A 16,805-nucleotide genomic window follows, 5' to 3' on the forward strand; every position below is an offset into this window, starting at 1 on the left:
TCATAACCGTCCTGAGACCTCATCTCAAAGTCCTCCCCTCCCTGTGGCCCAGGAAGACACTCACAAGCTGCCCTCTCCCTGTTCCCTGATGTCATCACTTACCATTTACCCCTTCCTCCCTTTACTCCTGCCACAAAGTGTCAGTTGCTCATCAGTGTCTGATTCTTTGTGACCCCATGAATTGTAGCCTGGAGCCTCCTCTGTCCATGGGATTCTCCAGGTAAGAGTAATGTAGAATACTGATAGCCATTCCCTTCTCCAGGGGATCTTTCTGACTCAGGGATCGAATCCCGATCTCTTGCATGGTGGACAGATTCTTTACCACCTGAGCCAATAGGGAAGCCCCAATTCCTGGAACACATCAGGCACACTGTCACCTCAGGGCCTTTGCACTGGATATTCCCATGGAATGCTCTTCCCGCAGCATCCACATGACCTCCTCTCTCCACACTTCAGGGCTTTGCTAAAATGTCATCTTGTTAATAATAATAAAATAGAGACTTCCCTGGCGTCCAGTGGCTAAGGCTTTGTGCTTCCAGTGGAGGGGGCTCAGGTTCAATCCCTGGTTGGGGAACTAAATGTGGCATAGCCAAAACATTTTTAAATACAATAATAAAATAAACATCACCCGCTCAGCGAGGCTTCCCCTGACTGCCCTCATGCATGTCTCATCCTCGGTCCCTATTTTACTGTCTTCATAGCAGTTATCATCTTCTGATACATGTTTTACTTGAGAATTGTGCATCTTTCACACTAGATTGTAAACTCCAGGAAGGAGAGAGTTTTTCCCTATCTTGTTCATCATTTTATCCCAGATGCCCCAAATAGTGTGAGCTCAGTAAACATCTGTTATATGAATGAATGGTCCTTGGAGGAATTAAAACATACCTACTTCTGGCTCCCAAAGAGCCCAGATGCTAGTGAGGTGACAAAAATTAAATAATTAGATATTTTCACATGTCAGTAAGAGCAAAGATGGGAAACCATGATTATGTATCAGGGCTAACTAGGCAGGGTGCTCAGCAAGTGACGTTTGAGCCAAGGCCTGTCAAATTGAGGAGCAAAGATTTGGGAGAAAAGTGTTCTCTAGACAGACTAGCCAGTGCAGCATCAAGAATGACCTTTGGGTATTTGATGAACAGAAGGAAAACCAGTGTTCATGCCACGTGAAGGACAAGGGGAAAGGATTAGGCATGGATTTAGATGGGCCCACAAAGGTTAGATTATACCCTGGGGGTGCTAAGGAGGGGAGGACTTGTTTTTTCAGAGGCTAGTTAATCTTCAACTGGTCTTTCCCTTCTCCCAGCCTCAATCTCTGAACTGGATGGAGGTAGATCTGAGGTCCCCTGTTTCGACATACACCTCTCAAGACCACCCAACGATGCAGGTTGAGTGCATCTGCACCCAAACTCAACAGAGGCCCCAGAATGCGAAATCACGTTTCCAACGCCACAGAGCGAGCAGGTTCACCGTCCACATCTGAAAGCTGACAGTCTGACCCTGGGACCTCTTAATCTCCAGGAGATATTTCAGCCCCACCCCACCCCCACTCCATAACCATAACAAGGCACTGCAGTGGTTATGCGTCTTTGCGGCAAATTCTTCTATATATGCCACTTACAAGCGGTGGGATCCTGGGTTAGTTGCTAGCGTCCCCTGAGCTCATTTCCCCGACTGTATAATGAGCACCCAAACATTCACCTCAACCAACACAACACTTGGCTGACCAGGAGCAATGAGGCATTGATTCCCAAACAACTGTGCCACTTTCTCTGAGGGATGTGGGGCGGGTGTTGAGAGGTTGGAGTTGTTTGGGGAAAAGGGACGCGGAGTCTTCCCATCCTCTTTTTGCGTTGTCTCCTCCATTCGATTGCAGGGTAACTCTTGGTCTTCCCCCGCAACAACCCCCCTACGTTTTTTTTCCCCCAGCTGGAAAAAGGTCGTGGTCCCTTTAAGGCCCGCCCCTCCCTCCCCCAAAACTTCCCAGTGTCTGCTCTCTTTTCGATCTCGGACGGCCGGCCAGGCTCGCCGCCGAACTGGTAGGGGCTGGGGGCGAGGGGTCAGGGAGGGGTGCGGGGGGATCCGAGGGAGGCGCCGCCCCGGGCCCGCGGCCGCGGCCCGCGTGTAACGGGTGGGGGAGGGGCGGAGGCTGGGAGCGCGGGGGTGCAGATAGCGCGGCCGTTCGGTCGCCCGCCGTGGACGCGCTCGAGGGGGCGAGCGGCCTGGAACGTGCCGCGCGGGGGACGGTTCCGCCGCGTCCCGTCGGCGCGCGCCGGCGCGAGGGGCGTCCGGGCCAGGCGCGGGGGCGGGGCGGGGAGGGGCCCCTTCTCTCCCCCTCCCCCCACCGCATTCCTCTGACGTCCGGACCTCGGCGACCCCGCCCTTCAGTCCGACCCGCCCCGCCTTAATTCCGTCGCTCGGATCACGTGTTGGAGGCGCTGCGCCGTCCCCCGTCTCCTTTTGGCCAGCCCCTTCGGATCTTTCCGGAGTGACTGAGAGCTGATTTAGATCCAGATCAGCCTACCCCAACTTTCATCTCCCCAAACTCACAGAACTGCCAAGCCGATCCCACTCTCTTAGTGCCACTGACCCCGTTTCAAACTTAGTTTCCACGAGGACACCCTATTTCGGGAAGCCCCTTGCCCTAGTGGAAAGGTTCCGTAGTATCTTTAGCCTCCTCCATTCTCCTTCCCTCCTCCCCCCTCCCCACCAGCAGACAGTCCTGTAAGGTTATAGAGTTCTTTGGCCGGGATCCTAGGGTCAGCCCCGGACCCCGCCCCCACGTTCCGGGCGTAGGCAGCCGTGGGACCCTAGAGACTGGGTGGATGTTCTCTGCTGGGTAGCCCTACCCATCCCAGAGGAAACGAGGCCCGTCGGACACTTAGAACGCCATAACTCCTCGCCTTTGCCGAGTAGCTAGCTAGCACTGTGCCGGGTGCTGTGCCTGGCGCTTGGTGGCGGGCGGGGTGGGGGGCAGCTTCACTAAGACCAACACACAGACCACACAAGCACTTTCATGCTAGGAAAAAGGGCATTCACCAGACTGACAACCCAGAATAGTAAAAGGACTGTCCAGTGAAAACCGTTGCCCTGAGCGATCGGGGGTTATCATGATGGAAACCAAGGGTCTGGGATGGTAGGGCCAAGAACGCTTTTCAGAGTGAACAGGGCACGAACAAGAGAAATTTTATAATTTTAATCCCTAATTCTGGCAGGAGGGATAATGGATGAAAGTTTTCTAGTTCGAAGACCCTGCTCGGGCATAGATCGAGAGGTGCGAGATTCTTCCCTTTCTGCAAACTAAAAGGAGTTATTTATATGTGGTTGAACTTAGAGGTGAAGTGGTGAAAGGACGCGGGCGAATTGGACAGGGTCATAAGACAGACGGCAGCAGCAAATGGTTTAATACTGAGGGAAAGGGTCAGATAAGTTTAAAAAAAAATTCTCCCTCTGGCATTGTGAAGTTTAGCAATGGAGAGGAATAGTAGATGGGGATCGGTACAGAGCTGCACTGGCAATTGCCCTTCTAAGAGTCTACCCTGCCGCTGCTGCTCACAGGAGTCAACAGTCTTGGTGCTCCAGGCCATTCCTCCTCTGGAGGGTCGCCCCTCCTCCGGAGGTGACTGAGCGCGATTCGCGCATGCGTCCTCGGCCCCGATCCTTTCGTAGACTGCGCCAAAGTGGGTTCCCCTTTTTCACCCAATCAGAGGTCACCAGTGGGCCTAACATCTAGTGAGAGGGCTCTTTCCACTCTCAATTGACTAATCGGGCGTCTAGCAGAAGATCGGCGTCTGCAGTAGCCATTGGAGAGAAGCAAAGGGAGGGGCCGTCTTGTCTCCTTGTGGAGAGGCGCGGGGAGGTAGTAACCGTGACTGGAAGACTAAGGGGACTTTTGGTTTGATGGATTAGCGAGAAAAACCAATGAAAGTGGGAAGGAGGCGGGGCTTTTGACAGTGAGGGTGTGCTGCTCCTATCAGGTACTCCTAAGGAGGCCATGCCGTGCCAGAAATCCAACCAATCAAGTTAGAGTTTATTTTAAGGCGGCGGGGCCAGAGAAATGACTGGCAGAAAGCTCTCGCCTATAAGGAGTGTCCAGACAAACGAGGGCGGGCACTCCTGCAGAAGGGCGTGCGCTTTATCCAATAGGCACTCAAGGCGTATGGAAGCTTCCCCTCCCCCCGCGGCGGGACCAGTGGCTCCCCCTATCGGGTGGGGGCGGCGGGTGACGGGCGTGTCCCTCCCCCAATGAGAGGCGGGGGGAGGCGGGTTCTGCGCCGCCATGTCGCGGAGGCTGCTGCCCCGGGCGGAGAAGCGGCGTCGGCGGCTGGAGCAGAGGCAGCAGCCGGACGAGCAGCGGAGGCGGTCCGGAGCGATGGTGAAGATGGCGGCGGCGGGCGGCGGAGGCGGCGGTGGCCGTTACTACGGCGGCGGCAGTGAGGGCGGCCGGGCCCCCAAACGGCTCAAGACTGACAACGCCGGCGACCAGCATGGAGGCGGCGGCGGCGGCGGCGGAGGAGCCGGGGCGGCGGGCGGTGGCGGCGGGGTGAGGCCAGGGTCCTGGACGCCGGAGACGGCCGGGCAGGGAGGGAAATTTTCTCACTGAGGGCATTTATTTGTTGGGGGGCTGTGCGCACGCGCTCGGGCCCTCGCTCTGTAGAAGGGGTGGGGGAGGGGCAGGCGTTGGGCAAACGGGGTTTGCGCGAGGACAAGCGCTTGCGCGTGCGCGTTCTACAGAGCGGGGTGTTGGGGGGCGGAGGAAACTGCTCGCGCTGCAGGTGGCGCAGTGCGCAGGCGTCGCGGGCTGGCCTGTGGGGGCCGGGCACGCGGCCGGGCCGTTTTTTTTTCCTTTATCAGTTTCTTCTCTGGCCCTGTGCGCAGGCGCACTTCCCCTATCCCGGCCTCGTGGGCGGTTGTGCGGGGGGTGGGGGACCGCCTGAGCGGGAACTGGTGGGTGGTGGCCTTTTCCGCGCCTGAGTTGGGTATTATGCCTGAACGCTGTTTAGTTTTTGTAGCGTCATGTTTTGTCTCAATACAGAAATTTATTTAGTTGAGGGTATTTACCCAGACCAAAGTATGCCTCATTTTGTGGACTTTGAAAACCGGAAGAAAAAAGTTGTGAAAGGTCTTTTTAGATATTTGGAAGTTGAACCATGCTTTGGAGTCATCACAAGTTTGCTTACATTTTCTGGGGTTAAGTGGATGCGGTAGGTTTGATGAACGAAAATGTTCCCTGAGGGGTGGGCACTTTGGAAGGGATTCAGCCTCTTCAGTGTCCTACATCTAAAAGACAACCAATTGTTACTCCTGGCTTGGAGCCCGTTTTTTCTTCCCTGGAAGTTCATGAAATCCTCCTGTCCGGTCCAGCCATTTGCAGGGTTTTCCAGGGTTTAGTGGCGCTCTGTAGCTGTGATTTACAGGCATTTAAACCGTGTGAGAAACTTCATTGCATGCATAATAAAGGTATCTTAATACTTAACACTCTTCTGTGAGATAAAGAATGGTATTAGTATTACACATTAGATCTTCTAGCTAAACTGGGGAGCAGCTGGGATTAGAACTGATGAGGGCTGTGGAACTCCAAATCGCTGAGCTGGTAACCTCAGTCGGGTGTGGTGCCTGTGGTTTCTGTGGTTCATTCCTGAAATAGAATCCAATTCTGCCCCTGTTACATGGGCTTCTGCCTAGTGCTTCTCAGAAGGGAGGCTCGGCCCAGAGCCCAGAAGAGGTGGAGAAGCTTAACTTTCCTCTTGATTCTCAGAGACTTTTGTCTCTGGGTGGAAAAATACTTCCCCTGGGAATGGAATCGTCCTGGTTTTTAGTGATACGGATTGGAGTTTTGTTTTGTTTTAAAGACTTTCCTCACCCTCTTTTTCCTTAGTTTGGTCTAAATAGTATTTTTCAATACAGATCTTGAAGACTGGAGGCAGTCAAGACTGGCCTGTGTGCCACAGTGTCTGCAGGCACTTACTGGACCTGGGGATGAGTGGTGGGGAACAGCAGTATTTGGCTGTATGGTGATGGCCGCTTCCTCCAGTAGAGGATAGGCAAAGAAGCTGGGGTGAATGGAAAGGGAATGTCCTGGTTCAGGCTGCAGCAGAAAATTGAGTCCCCTTTACAAGTCACTCTTCCCACATTTCTTTGGTCAGTTGGAAGAGATTGGTTCTGGGAAGAATGAATTAATAAGATGGGGCTTGAGATTTGCTTCATCTTCCATTTTGTCATCTTCAGAAGTTATAGTAAGAGCCATTAGGCAAGTGGCCGTCCACTTAGGCCTTCTGCTCTGCTGACCCAGAATCCTTTTGGGATGATTGGTTGAATTGCCATTCCTTATTGTCTGCCATGTATGTCCTTCCTGGGTGACACGCAAATGTTTTATACATCTGAGTCCCCAATAGTGCAGAAGCCAGTAGGCCACCATCTTGTACAGCATAAAGTAAAGTCTTGGTTTTGCTTCCTTTCTCAGGAGAACTACGATGACCCGCATAAAACCCCTGCCTCCCCAGTTGTTCACATCAGGGGCCTGATTGACGGTGTGGTGGAAGCTGACCTTGTGGAGGCCTTGCAGGAGTTTGGACCCATCAGGTACTCAGTCAGGCCAGGGGTTGGGGTTGGGTATTCAAATGAGTTAACTCCTTGGTGTCCTGTGTGTCACTGGATTTCTGGTTGGAAGTAACTTGACAATTTCAATTTCAGTCCAAGTTCCTATAGCTAGGTCCTGGGACTCCACTGCTCCTGGGGTTAGCCATTGTACTTTGGATAAGTTCCAGCAAGTTCTGTGCCAAAGAATGTAATGCCAAAGCTGCAGACACCGTTTGCTTGTCGTGCCATTTATGGCAAGGGGTGTAAGGTACAGGTCAGGATGCCATGACAGGGCGCAGGGCACTCGAGAAGCCAGGGAGCAGTCAGCTCACAGAAGGTTGAGGCTGTCCTCTGACTCTCATCGTCTCCATCCCCCTAAGACGACTGCAACCTGTGTTCTCTCTGCCAGCTATGTGGTGGTGATGCCTAAAAAGAGACAAGCGTTGGTGGAGTTTGAAGATGTGTTGGGGGCTTGCAACGCCGTGAACTACGCAGCCGACAACCAGATCTACATTGCAGGCCACCCAGCTTTTGTCAATTACTCTACCAGCCAGAAAATCTCCCGTCCTGGGGACTCGGATGACTCGCGGAGCGTCAACAGTGTGCTTCTCTTCACCATCCTGAACCCCATCTATTCCATTACCACGGTGCGTGCCAGCAGTTATTTGTTGAGCTTCTCCTTCTATACAGTCTCTCTCCTGCCATTTCTCCCTGTTCCCTCTCCCCTGAGTTAGACTGATTGGCTGGTGCCTTTTCATCTTGCCTATCTTTGGTTTTTACAGGATGTTCTCTATACTATCTGTAATCCTTGTGGTCCTGTCCAGAGAATTGTGATTTTCCGGAAGAATGGTGTCCAGGCCATGGTGGAATATCCTTTGCTGGGAAATGGGTGTTCCTTGAGATGGGAGCTCACAGGAGTCTGTGTTTTCAAGCTGCATGTGTCTCCTGAATACCTGCCTTGAGCCAGATGCCTTCATAGAGCCCATAGTCTACTGGGAAGGTTAGTTAATAAACAATCGCATGTAAACAGATGACCTTTGAACAGCACAGGCTTGAACTCTGTGGATCCTCTTAAGGTGAATTTCACTTACTAAGTGCATACTTCAGTAGTAGGTTATCTGTAGTTGGTTAAATATGTTGGTTTTCAACTGCACAGAGATTAGTGTCTCTAAAACACATGTTTAAGGGTTAATTGTGTAGTGTGAAAGTACAGTGCAGAGTTTAAAGTGTGAAGGGAAAGAAGAGCATGCTGTGAGCTCTAAGGGGAAGGAATTTACAGAGGTTCTGGGAAGGTCTCTGAGGAAGTGACATCCTGTTTCCACGTGCATGTGGGACCTGATACATGGACCACTGAGGACACCCCCTCTGCAGAGGTCTGCAAGTGGGCAGGCGCTTAGTGTTGGAGAAAGCAAACAGCCTGACAACTGAGGAGTAGCTCAGAGGGTTCCTTAAGACATCAGAAGAAGTTAGGGTGGCCCAGGCAGTGGGGTGAAGCTTGGATCAGGGTGCAGAGGGAGCTCACTGATGGATTTTTCAGGAGAGGAACATAATCTTGTTGACATTTCAGATGTTGTTCAGGCTTAGTCAAGACATGTAGCATGAGAGGGGAGGATTGGGCTAAAGAAGAAGGTGGTTTGACCTTTGGTGACAGAGAAGGTTGATGGTAATATCTGGGTTGTGGGGGGAGTACAAGTCATAGAAGAACTCTAGCCAGTGTCTGTGCATCAGCGCAGCACTCTGCCTGTCTCCGTAGGAGTGGCTGTGGGCAGTGAGCTCACCCCAGAGCCCGCTTGGAGCTGTCTTTGGGTGCTGCCTTGCCCTCATTCCTCTTTGGCCCAACTTGAGCTTTTTCCGAAAAGCTCTTGGGATGGGACTTTCCCTTAACTTGATTCACGTTTGACTCTGTGCAGAGTGCCCAGCGAGCTAAGGCCTCACTCAATGGGGCTGACATCTACTCAGGCTGTTGCACTCTGAAGATAGAATATGCAAAGGTAGGTCTGGGAAATGGCTGCCCCTTGTCCGCTTCTGAGGTGAGCCAGGGCCTGGCTGATCTCAAGCTTTGTTTTGTCCCTGCAGCCTACACGCTTAAACGTGTTCAAGAATGATCAGGATACTTGGGACTACACAAACCCCAATCTCAGTGGACAAGGTAATCCTGATGGCCGCTTTATTCTAAACACACCCGCCTTGCCTTCACTTGACTAGCGCACTTCATAGACCTGGGCTCAGGGTTATGTAATGCCATTGGGCTCCCTGTGGACATGGGAGGGCCTTAAGGATCAGCTCTCGGAGAATGCACTCCTGTGGAAGAGGGTAAATAAGGGGCCTCTAGGTCCTCGCTGCTGCTTGCGGCCCTTTGATGCAACCGAGGATGCAGGGTCAAGGCAGAGGCCTGGGTGGGGTGGGTAACAGCACAGGCCCTGGCAATGGCTTACAGACCAGTAGCAGCTCCCAGACGGGTTCTGCTGCTTTCCTTCTCGGAGCCTGCTTTGGGTCACTGACTCCATTCTCACTGGGCCAGGAATGGCCCTCTTGCTGTCCACTATTGACAGGGTCTGCTTGTGGGGAGAGAGACGGGAGAGGTGATGAGGGCTCCCAGGCCTTTGCAGCAGAGCCTCTGAGCAAATTGACCTTGTGGAGTTCAGACGCCCCGGATTGGAGCGGGGCAGACACGCCTTGCCTCACTTGTAGAGGGGACGCAACATCTCTGCAGGGGGCCCAAATGGACAACCCTCTTCCTAGAATCTCTCAAGAATGGTTTGCCTTGGATAGGAGGGAGAGGTGGAGCATTGCCTTTGAAAAACAGCAGCACCCCCTCAGCCAAACCACCCGTCTGTTTCTGTTTTGGTCTGATTGTTTGGACTAGGCCATGGGCTGAGGGAGGTGGCTGGTCGCTGACATCTCACCGGCCCTGGGAAGCCAGAGGTTCCTCTTAGGCAGGCCTGTCCTGCTTGCCCTTGCCGCTGGGAAGCCGTGGGCCGGGTGGGCTAGACTCTTCCCCAGGACCCTCACAATGGGCGCTGTGGGGCAGGCTGCCCCCTCCAGAGATCAGAGGCAAATTGGTGACCAAGTGAATGTACCAGAGCGGGCAATGGCATTACATGACTGCTAACAGAAACACGGCAACCAACCATTTCTTCTCCAAGGAACATAAGTAGAAGATGTGCAGACCGGCAGGGGCTAGTGGCAGGGGCTGGCTGTGCATTGGTTTTGATGCCTCTCAGCTTTGGCCGCCCCCAGGCCCGGGTCAAAAAAAAAACGAGAGCTGATGAGGTGACCTGGAGTGAGGGCGGTGCTTCGCCACCCCCTCGGGAACCAGACTTCAGCGGCTCTGCCTCTGCACATTGCGCACCAACACACAGGGTAGAAACCACTAGCTCTTCCTGGAGAGAACAGAACACGCAGCCTCCACCACGTCCCCAGAAACAGCTGCAGACTTGAGCTCACTACATCAAGAACACCACCACACCGCGCTCCAAGGAACAGCTACAAGCACAGAGACAGAGGCAGACAGAGACAAAGAAAGAGACGCAACATGGCAGCAGACACTGCTTTTTTACTAAACATTAAAAAAAAAGTCAAAATCCAAGCAAACTTGAACCCGAAAATGTACACAGAAGTAGGAAACACAGAGAACAGAGCTCTCCCAGCCAGCCAGCGGCGCTCTTTTCGGAGAACGATTCATAGACTGAAGTAGATTCCATGGGCCTCCAAGACAATAGGATCCTCTCCATTCCTCGCCATATGGGTTTGGTTTTTTTGGTTTGTTTTTTAAGTCCTTTGGTTTGGGGAGGGCCTTCTTTTTTTTTTTTCTTTTGTGTTTTGATATTTTTTTTTCTGCAGTCATCGGCTGCCAACATAATCTGCACCAGCTGGAGATCAGAAACCAAAAAAAAAAAACCACAACAACAGCAAAAAAAAAAAAAGCCAAACAGACCTAAAACCAAACAGCTCAGAGGTACACAGTTACCTGCTGGCGGGTAACCAGGCGTGCTCCCAAGGCCAAAAGTGCGGGCATAGTGGGGCCACTGGCACACCTTACAACCAGGAGACACGCACACGGAGCGCTACACAGCCAGCAGCACCGCACTGCAGCACACAGTGTGAGGAGGTGACAACACGGAGGGACACTACCCACTGCATACACCTTTATTTTCCACTTTCTGGTATCTTCCGAGGACAGAACATCTGTGAGCCATTTTTGACTTAATCGAGACATTGACTTTTAAAACAATTCTTTAAAAAAAAAAAAAATTGTAGCGGATGTGTACCGTAACTTGTATTTATGACTGTAAAACCATGTGATGCAGGGTCGCAGTGTATGTTTGGTGGGACGCCATCTTTCAGAACTGTGCTAACTCACTGTTGAAGCGTCCAATGGTAAGAGAAAATACAGATTTGTTTTTTGTGACAAATGGATATTGTACTCTGTACTTCTGCTGTAAGTAGCCCTTTTCCATCTTTGTAATGACTGTTGGAAAACAAAACCCAGGCCGGGTGGCAGGAAAGGGCAGTGGGCCCAAGCCCTGGGTTTTTTGGAGTCAGCCAGGCCTGGGTTCAAATCCCGGTTCAGTCACTAAGTTGGTTTGTGACCTTGGGCCAAAGTGTCTTTAACTGCTCAGTTAAAAATTCAGTGCTCATTATCCTTATCTGTGAAATGGGGCAAAAATATCAGTACCTACCTCATAGGGTTGTTGTGAGGAATTTAAGAAACAATGATGTCTGTTTGTAAAGCACTTAGCACCGTGTCTGCCATTTCGAGTGCTAAGTTAAGGTAGCGATTATGAACTGTAGCTGGGGGTGGGGCAGGGTGGATCTGCGCCATTGTCTTGAGAATGTTGATGCCTTGTACATGATGCTCATTTGAATTGGTTCTGATGATGCCCTGTTTTGTCCTTTCCTCCAGTCCTTCTCCTTGGGGTGAACATGATGTGGGGGGAGGGTGACTGGGACCGGAATTGAGAAAATCGTCTCTAGAGAGTGGGCCCTAGCGCTCGTAGAACCTTGGGGCTTCAAAGGCCCGATTTTACCTTTCTGCTCCTCCCTGAGTTACTTTGTGGCTCTTAACTCCTTTCCCTTTTTTGGGAGTTACTTTAGAAAGCTGTTCCTGGCCCCCAATCAGCTTCCATAGTGGCTGCAAGTTCCCCAGAGGGCCCAAGAGCTGACGTTCCTGTCAGAGCTCTGGGAAGTGAGAGGTCCAGAATCTGCTTCATCCTTCACTGAGAAAGGAAAGCGACCTGCTTGCAGTGGTCAGGGGTAGGGGAGGGACGGTGGGCTCCAGCCTTGAGACCTGGGCTTCATGCCCACCCTGGATCCGGCCCTGGGAAGGACACCCCAGTAACCTTTGAGGAAGGGAAGGCCGGTACCCAGGCCCTCAGGAGCCAAGGGACACTCAGACTATGCCCTGCAGTCAGGAGGGAGGGAGATGCCCATTTCCGAGTCAGCCTCTGACTGTTCTCTCTGTCTACAGGTGACCCTGGCAGCAACCCTAACAAACGCCAGAGGCAGCCCCCTCTACTGGGAGATCACCCCGCAGAATATGGTGAGGGCAGGGGGTTCCCCTCCGTGGACTCCCGTGGCTCATGTGCCCCTGCCCGCCGCCCGACACGCAAATTCTCACCCGTCCTCCCTCTCTTTCCTTCCCACCCCCCAGGAGGGCCCCACGGTGGGTACCACAGCCATTACCATGATGAGGGCTACGGGCCCCCCCCACCTCACTACGAAGGGAGAAGGATGGGCCCACCAGTGGGGGGTCACCGCCGGGGCCCAAGTCGCTACGGCCCCCAGTATGGGCACCCCCCACCCCCTCCCCCACCACCCGAGTATGGCCCCCACGCCGACAGCCCTGTGCTCATGGTCTATGGCTTGGATCAATCTAAGATGAACTGTGACCGGGTCTTCAATGTCTTCTGCTTGTATGGCAATGTGGAGAAGGTGAGCTGCTGCTAGGTCCACTGTTTTCCTAATAGACCTGACAGCCCCAGGGGAGGTCTTGATCTCTGACCCTTCGGTGAGCAAAGAGCAGGCAGGAGCCTCTAGAAGCAAGCAGGTCCAGAGAGGATAATAAGGATTTTCTCTGGAACGCCTCAGGTGATAACAGCAACACTGAGCCCTCCGCCTTACCAGGGGTAACAGTTGACTTCAGCTGCCTGTTGACTGCCGACCTCAGCCTAGGTTGTTCTGTTGTCAAACCCATCTGGGTCCTGAAAGCGTTTTACTTTGCAGCCCCTGACCTAGCCCGTTGTTATTAGCAGCTAGCACATGTCAGGTATTGTTGCTGTATCAGGATGTTGTTAAAAGTTCTGTAAGTTGCTTAAATTCATTATAAGAATCCTTAATGAGACAGGGGAATTGAAAGCATGGGGGCCGCAAATAACATGCCTGTATGTGGAAGCAGGACTTCTAGCTGACACTGCTGTTTTCGGTGTTTGTATAACAACCACAGCTCAATATTTGTACATATTCTGTGTTGATGGGAATAGGTGCTTTTCCCCCACTGTGGCCGCTTTTCTGTTGTGCTTCATTAAATGACCCATTCATGGGTTGGGTCCTGCCATTAGGGAAACATTGCCAAGTGAGTCTCTGCTGCCCAACTGGCTCATCACTTGCTGTGGGCCAGGCCAGTGTCTCTGTCCACCTCTTAACAAGTGAGGAGATAGAAGCCTAGATCCAGAGCAGGAGTTGACTTGCTTTTAACTAACTAGGAAGGGTCGGGAGAAGGGTTTCTGGCACCTGGCCAGTGGTGCTGACAGTGACTGCTCTTCTCAAGGTGAAATTCATGAAAAGCAAGCCGGGGGCTGCCATGGTGGAGATGGCTGATGGCTATGCTGTGGACCGGGCCATCACTCACCTCAACAACAACTTCATGTTTGGGCAGAAGCTGAATGTCTGGTAGGTACCCAGTCTCCGTGGGCTTGGGAGGTGTGGAGAGGGACTGAGGAGAGGGGAAGGGCAGTGGAGCCCACTCTGGACAGGGGTCCGAGGAGCACAGAGCAGCCAAGTGCTTAGCTAGGCTGGCATTGGGTGTGATGGAAGTGTCGGCCTCTCTTCGCTGTGGGGCAGGGCCCTGTGAGGCACACAGCGCTTGGATGGGAAAGCCACAGTAGAAGGTAGGGGACATGTGCTTGAGGTCTGACAGGGGGCTCCCCTTCCTTCCAACAGTGTCTCCAAGCAACCAGCCATCATGCCCGGTCAGTCATACGGGCTAGAAGATGGGTCCTGCAGTTACAAAGATTTCAGTGAATCAAGGAACAACCGGTTCTCCACTCCAGAGCAGGCAGCCAAGAACCGCATCCAGCACCCTAGCAATGTGCTGCACTTCTTCAACGCCCCTCTGGAGGTGACTGAAGAGAACTTCTTTGAGGTGGGTGCTGTGGAGTTGGTCCCTCAGCACAGCCATCTGAGGAGGCCATCTTTTTTTTTTTTTTTAAAAAACAGGAGAGCTCCCACTCTCCTGGGCTTTGGGTTGGGTGCTGGGAACATGTCAGGGATCAAGAAAGGCTCAGAATGGCATGAAACATCCAGCAGCAGAGGAGTCTGCTGTGCTCTCTGCATCTTTGGCAAGCTAGAGTGGCTGCTCATCTGCTGTGAGAGATTGCTCCTTATCTAGATGGTTGGTGATTGGAGCTCAATCTTGAAACATCCGCACTGTCAGGCCCTCTGAGGCCTAGATGACATTAGAAGGGAGGGTCCCATTACAGTGCCTTCAGAGGGGAACCAGGCAGCTTCAGGGAAGGGTGGGAGACCTACTGCTGATTTGGACTTTGGGCCTTATTCTGGCCTGAGGTGTTGCTATTCAGTTCAGCAAACATTTACCTAGTACCTGCAACACACCCAAATTACAGCTGAAGATGGGAAATTTAAAAAGCAGTTTTCCAGTGATTGGCAACATAATAGAGTGATGTACTCCAGTCTTTGGGAAGGGGGAATCATAGGGACACTTAGAGTGTGTGAGAAAAGCTTAGCAACTCCTTGTCAAGAAAAATGCAGGTATTTGGTTGTGTGCTTGCATTCCACCATGTGGCACTTCTTGTGTTCCTGAGTCTGTCTTCTCTCTCTGTTGCAGATCTGCGATGAGTTGGGAGTGAAGCGGCCATCTTCTGTGAAAGTATTCTCAGGCAAAAGTGAGTGAACTGCCCTGCCTACCTCCACTGTTCCCTGGTGGTACACCGGCAGGTCCCTGGCTCCTGCTCAGGTCAGCCTAAAGCCTTCGTTTTCCCATCAGGTGAACGCAGCTCCTCTGGACTGCTGGAGTGGGAATCCAAGAGCGATGCCCTGGAGACTCTGGGCTTCCTGAACCATTACCAGATGAAGAACCCAAGTGAGTATCTGTGTGCCCTGCAGCTATCCCCTGTGGCCTAGTGGGTTGGCTGGCTTCTGGCCAGAGCCATCCTTCCAACCATCAGGATAGGGCCCCAGAGAGTCCCTCCTTGGCGCTGACACAGGCAGGTGGGACCTGGTCACCAGGAGAGCAGCCTGCTATTCCACATGGGAGGGCAAGCCTAGCCGCTTGCTGCCACCCACTCTGCCAGCTTGGGAGTTGCTTAGGCTTGTCCTCCAGGGAACTGGCATTCTGTGTGCGTCAGAGACTGGCTCACATAATACCCAGGAAAGGGGGGGCTGTACTAGCCAGCAGGTAAAAGTCACCTACCCAGTTCCTAGGCAGGCCTATCCTCGTGCACCAGCTAAAGAGCTGAGAATGGGATCCTCCTTACAACTGAGGAAGAGAAAGAGGAATGCCTTGTGGATTTGGCTTGTTTTTGAATCTCAGAACTGGCAAGGATGAGTTAGACGCCTGAATTGCAGAGAAAGATGGGTGTAACATGAGGGCGACACGGAGTGGGGGCCTTCAGAAAGGGGCCTAGTCACTTGTCTCTCTCCTCTCGAACAGATGGGCCGTACCCGTACACTCTGAAGTTGTGTTTCTCCACCGCTCAGCACGCCTCCTAATTAGGTGCCTAAGAAGAGTCCCATCTGAGCAGGAAAACATTTCTTTCTTTTATGTTGGGTTTTTTTTTTTTTCTGCAAACGTTCTTGTATTCCTTTTTTTAAATGCTAGTTTAGTAGAGGCTTTAACCATAATGGAATGGCTGGAAGTCTAAAGGGGGAGGGGAAGGGGAACTGATATCTCCCAAGATTAACCTTCACTTTTTAAAAATTATTGTACATGTGATTGTTTTGTTTTGTTTTCCTGTTCATACATTTGTGCTGCCCATGTACTCTTGGCACATTTCAATAAAATTGTTTGGAAAATAAAGGTCACTTTCTGGGATTCTGGGGTGTGTCTGGTTCCCTCCCACTCAAGTCTTCTGAAGGCAGGCAGGGTGGCTAGGAACAGCTGCAGCCTCTCCAGAGGAACGGACCCAGCTCTGAGAAGCAGTGTGGGCCAGAACTGTGGTTTGGGGGTGAAGCTGGAAATTCTAAGAGTCTTTTGAGGAAAATCCGGGAGACCTGGTGGCATCCCTCATGGACCCTATCTACCCAGGCCAGCTGAATATAGGTGAAAAAGCCTCAATTTTACAAAGTAAATACCTGCCTTTCTATAAGGCTGAAAAATAAAACCTCAGATAAAAGTTTTCTCCCCGTTCCCTTTAAAACTTTTTTTGTGTGGTTTTTTTTTTTTGTCTATAAGGGAAGTTTTCCAATTTGTGTCTTTTAACAAAATGCATTGTACTGTGCAGTGATCTCATATCACATGCAGGGCAACCTCCTTATCTTTACTCCTAGTGTGTGGATGTGTCATAGTTTACTTGGTCCTGAAGGTAATTTCGGATTTGGTTCTGCAAACAGTACTGTGATGTGTATCTTTACACAAACTTCTTAGGCAACTTCCCTGATACTGATCTGGAAGTCAATTCCCAGCAGTGGAATTGCTGGATTAAAGGGTATGTTCAGTTACTGCTTGATATTCCCTGATGGTGGTGCGTGGGGACGAAGTCCAGTGCCTCATGTACATGCATCCCCCACTTGTATGTGTTTGTATCCCCACTTTGGGGATTTATTTCCTGTAGAGTTATCTACTGAAATCAAGTGACATCAGATAAACTGCTGCTTCAGGGTTGAAACTTAAGACAGAACCTCTAAACAAGGAGAAACTGCAGTCACTTTGCAGCCATAACTTACAAAATCTACTAGGTTTTAAGCTAGTTGGGTAAAAAGTAAATTTCCCCACTCTGACTCCCAGCACTCAGCTTTCATCCCATGTTATATTTCCTGGGTAGCCTGTG

The 16,805-nt window shown here is 51.8% G+C and overlaps 1 protein-coding gene across 3 annotated transcripts; it reads left to right on the forward strand.

Annotated features, from left to right (window-relative positions):
• Window positions 1–1,990: 1,990 nt before the first annotated feature.
• HNRNPL (heterogeneous nuclear ribonucleoprotein L) lies at window positions 1,991–15,850 on the forward strand. Of its 3 annotated transcripts, none has more exons than XM_055412224.2 (13): window positions 1,991–2,039; window positions 6,464–6,582; window positions 6,989–7,226; window positions 7,362–7,447; window positions 8,474–8,570; window positions 8,656–8,728; window positions 12,050–12,121; window positions 12,233–12,513; window positions 13,349–13,470; window positions 13,741–13,942; window positions 14,645–14,702; window positions 14,804–14,899; window positions 15,470–15,850. In XM_055412224.2, exons 3-13 carry the CDS (start codon window positions 7,002–7,004, stop codon window positions 15,526–15,528), a joined length of 1,371 nt encoding a protein of 456 aa, XP_055268199.1. In that variant the 5' UTR covers window positions 1,991–2,039; window positions 6,464–6,582; window positions 6,989–7,001; the 3' UTR covers window positions 15,529–15,850. The 3 variants fall into 3 exon arrangements, with proteins under 3 accessions (XP_055268199.1, XP_055268197.1, XP_055268198.1); XM_055412223.2 differs by lacking the exon at window positions 1,991–2,039 and adding an exon at window positions 4,260–4,543; XM_055412222.2 differs by lacking the exon at window positions 1,991–2,039 and adding an exon at window positions 4,256–4,543 and having other exon boundaries at window positions 12,050–12,513.
• Window positions 15,851–16,805: the final 955 nt, after the last annotated feature.

This window comes from Moschus berezovskii, chromosome 22, assembly GCF_049115385.1.
Source record: "Moschus berezovskii isolate FMDL1 chromosome 22, NW_MosBer_1.0, whole genome shotgun sequence".
NCBI classification, from domain to species: domain Eukaryota; kingdom Metazoa; phylum Chordata; class Mammalia; order Artiodactyla; family Moschidae; genus Moschus; species Moschus berezovskii.

Bases quoted from the DNA above. Each gene is read 5' to 3' on its own strand.
- HNRNPL (XM_055412222.2), top strand. From the start codon at position 4,280: ATGTCGCGGAGGCTGCTGCCCCGGGCGGAGAAGCGGCGTCGGCGGCTG. The intron at 6,583-6,988 runs GTACTCAGTCAG...TCTCTCTGCCAG, and splicing joins CAGGAGTTTGGACCCATCAG to CTATGTGGTGGTGATGCCTA. The intron at 8,571-8,655 runs GTAGGTCTGGGA...TTGTCCCTGCAG, and splicing joins TGAAGATAGAATATGCAAAG to CCTACACGCTTAAACGTGTT.